Source organism: Salmo trutta, chromosome 12 (assembly GCF_901001165.1).
Source record: "Salmo trutta chromosome 12, fSalTru1.1, whole genome shotgun sequence".
NCBI lineage: Eukaryota > Metazoa > Chordata > Actinopteri > Salmoniformes > Salmonidae > Salmo > Salmo trutta.
The window spans coordinates 59,719,526-59,723,368 of NC_042968.1; the positions used below are offsets into that span (position 1 = coordinate 59,719,526).

A 3,843-nucleotide genomic window follows, 5' to 3' on the forward strand; every position below is an offset into this window, starting at 1 on the left:
CTGTAGGCCTACTGTAGTTCTCCCTTTCTGTTAGACTCACACCCGCTGCTCTCCAAATAAATATGACTCATTTTTGGGCCAAAGCGTAATAATTGTTTGTGAACTGCTCTGTTATTAGTTTGTGTTTTTACATTCAGTCACTTTGAGTCACATTCATCCATCAGTGCTTGTTTATGTCATTGTGAACCAGAAGGTGCTAGCTGGTGTGTGCTGAGTTGGCTGTGGTTGGGATTACACACAGTCCCTCTATGTTTGTGTAAGGCTTTGGTATGTGTGTGTGTGTGGTGTGTGGTAAAAGGTCAATGTAGAGAAACTTCACAAATGCAACTGAAACTGTATTGTGAACTTTACTTGATAAAGATATTCAGATATTATGCTATTATAATTATAATTATTATAATAAAAGTAGCCTAATGCACAATAATACTACTACACAGAAACACAAGGGAGATTGTGAATTGGGACTTCCTTTTTTATTATAAAACAACAATTGCCCAGTACTATAAGGAGGGCTAGGACAAAAGATAGATACACACTCAGCCATGCAGTAAAATACAACAGCATTCAAATGCAAATAAGCTCCTTTGATCATCATATGAGTGAACATTTGTCTGAGTAGCACTCACTGTGTTATAAAGGAGGAGTCCAGTGTGGGAATCTAAACATGTTAACGATTACCGGTCTCTGCAAACATGTACATTATGTGGTTATTTAAAACTTCCAAGCAGACACAGTAAAGCCAGTGGAGAACAATGGGCTTTATTCACAGAGCACACAGACCGTGACAGCCAACTCTGGCGAGACAATAGACTAGTGTCAAACGATAACAACATGAACATTAACATTTTAAAATAATCATGTGCAAATACAAGATTTAAGTCTTAAAAAAATGGTACACAATAGATAGACTACACAACAACTGTTTCAATTTCTTGGTCAGTCTTGAGCTACAATCTCGGCGCGCATAGGGTTCCATTCCTTTGGCAAAAAAATGAATTTTTCCTTTTCTGGTCATCAGACCCATGAACCCATGGCCAGACCCCTAAACAAAGTTGTAGCCTACAACACAGAAAAAAAGTTGGACATTTTGATGAAGTCGCCATGACAATCAAAGCAAAGGAAAAAAAACGTATCCTGACATCATCTCGCCTACACATAATGTCCCTCATCGAAGCCTCCGTTCTAGGGAAACACAATAAAGATAACATATGCAATGGGCATCAAACAGTAGGCTAAGTAGACAACTTGTCCGTCCAGCTCCCGTGCCAAGTTTTCATGTGCGTAAAACTCTCCTCACCTACACATAATGTTTCTTGTCGAAGTCTCCATTGGCCGAGAGGGTCTTGGTGGGGGCATATTTGTTGGGGTAGGCCCCCTTGGCCCCCTGGGGACAGGAGCAGCACAGCAGGGTTCCCCCTAGAAGGAGCAGGGCTGTGGCCGCCCAGCCAATGTAGATGGCCGCTCCTATCTCCCTCTTCTTGGACGAGGACACATCTGGGTTGTAGAAGTCTACTATGATGTTATTGGCCATCCAACAGAGGGGAACCAGCACCAATAGACCGCTGATGATGTAGACCACCCCACCTGCGTTCACCACTTTGGCTTTCACCGATTCGGTCTTGATGCAGTTGGTGCACTGTGCTCCAGCGATGGTCACCACCAGCCCCGCCACCCCCAGCACCGCCGATATCACCGTGAGGGCGCGCGCCGTCTGCAGGTCCTGGCTGAGCGCAAGCATCGAGTCGTGCATTTTGCACTGCATCTGGCCCGTGCTCTGCACCACGCACGACATCCAGAGCCCGTCCCAGATGGTCTGCGCTACCACGATATTCATATCGATGAACGCCGTCACCTTCCACATGGGCAGCCCGCACGCGACCATGACCAGGAGTGAGCCCAGTAGGCACAACCCCATCCCAAGGAACTCCAGACACGCAGAGAGCATGGTGAGCCTTTTTCTTCTTTAAAACAGAGAGAGGAGAGTGAATACAAATGTCATTTAATATCCACTCGAGTATCAAAAGAATCTCTTTCTCCTATTCGCTCTAGAAATGTTAGGCTTGTAATAGATGATCAAAGAGAGGCTAGGAGAAGAACCTGTTTAATAAGGTATTTAGGCTCTCTGGCAGGTCTGAATCCACTCTGTCAGAAGGGGGTGCAGGGTTTGTCATTTATGGGACCGTTATTCGCACGCTAATGTCCAGAGCGACAGTTACACACATATGTCAAAACAAAGCGGATAAACTTTGAGCCAACCAGCGACAAGCGCATCTCCGCATCAGCCAATGAGTAGGCAGAATTCGGATGCGGAGAGACAAAAGAGTTTAATGAGGAGAGAGAGAGAGAGAGAGAGAGAGAGAGAGAGAGTGTGCATGGCAGTAACAGAAAAAGGAACACAACAAATGTGCAGGTTAACTGTCTTCCTGGAATTGATTCTGAGGAAGAAAGAAAAAATTACAATGATGTGAGGTCAGAAGACCAGAAACAGACATGATCAACTATTTATGATAGTAGACATTATTTTGATTAGGAGAAAACAGATTTAATTTGTTGTTATACAGTATATGCAAAGCATAGCATGTGTGTATTTATACAACGGGTGGGTTAGTGGATGTGGATAGGTTTAAACCGCGTTCCAGTCTTTGTCTATTCAGACAATAAGGCCTGAGGGGGTGTAGAATATGGCCAATATACCATGGCTAAGGGCTGTTCTGTTCTGTCTCATCAGCCCAGCCAGAGCCAGGCAATTCGAAAAATGTATCTCCAATGTAAAAAAGCATCTAGACATTATTTCTTTCTTTAAGACAAACATTTGGTTTTCAACAATGATTTGAATAAACCTTGCTGTCTGTCTCTTTGACATTTTCAACATGGTTGTATGATAGTGAAGACATCAAAACTGTGAAATAACACATATGGAATCATATAGTAACCAAAAAAGTTTTAAACAAATAAAAAAATATGTTATATTTTAGATTATTCAAAGTAGCCTAACTTTGCCTTGATGACAGCTTTGCACACGCTTGGCATTCTCTCAACCAGTTTCACCTGGGATGGTTTTCCAACAGTGGTGAAGGAGTTCCCACATATGCTGAGCACTTGTTGGCTGCTTTTCCTTCACTCTGCTGTCCAACTCATCCCAAACCATCTCAATTGGGTTGAGGTCGGGTGACTGTGGAGGCCAGGTCATCTGATGCAGCACTCTATCACTCTCCTTCTTGGTCAAATAGCCCTTACACAGCCTGGAGGTGTGTTGGGTCATTGTCCTGTTGAAAACAAATGATGGTCCCACTAAGCGCAAACCAGATGGGATGGCGTATCAGTGCAGAATGCTGTGGTAACCAAGCTGGTTAAGTGTCCCTTCAATTATAAATAAATCACTGACAATGTCACCAGCAAAGCACCCCCACACCATCACACCTCCTCCATGCTTGACGGCAGGAACCATACATGCAGAGATCATCCGTTCACCTACTCTGCATCTCACAAAGACATGGTGGTTGGAATCAAAAATCTCAAATTTGGACTCATCAGACCAAAGGACAGATTTTTCCTCGGTCTAATGTCCATTGCTTGTGTTTCTTGGCCCAAGCAAGTCTCTTCTTATTATTGGTGTCCTTCAGTAGTTTATTTGCATCAATTCGACCATGAATTCGCCTGATTCACGCAGTCTCCTCCGAACAGTTTATGTTGAGATGTGTCTGTTACTTGAACTCTGTGAAGCATTTATTTGGGCTACAATTTCTGAGGCTGGTAACTCTAAGGAACTTATCCTCTGCAGCAGAGGTAACTCTGGGTATTCCATTCCTGTGGCGGTCCTCATGAGAGCCAGTTTCATCATAG

The 3,843-nt window shown here is 43.7% G+C and overlaps 1 protein-coding gene across 1 annotated transcript; it reads right to left on the bottom strand.

Moving 5' to 3' along the window:
- Positions 1 to 451: 451 nt before the first annotated feature.
- On the bottom strand, positions 452 to 2,189 carry LOC115203887 (claudin-4). Its single transcript, XM_029768961.1, has one exon. It carries the CDS (start codon positions 1,943 to 1,945, stop codon positions 1,298 to 1,300), a length of 648 nt encoding a protein of 215 aa, XP_029624821.1. The 5' UTR covers positions 1,946 to 2,189; the 3' UTR covers positions 452 to 1,297.
- Positions 2,190 to 3,843: the final 1,654 nt, after the last annotated feature.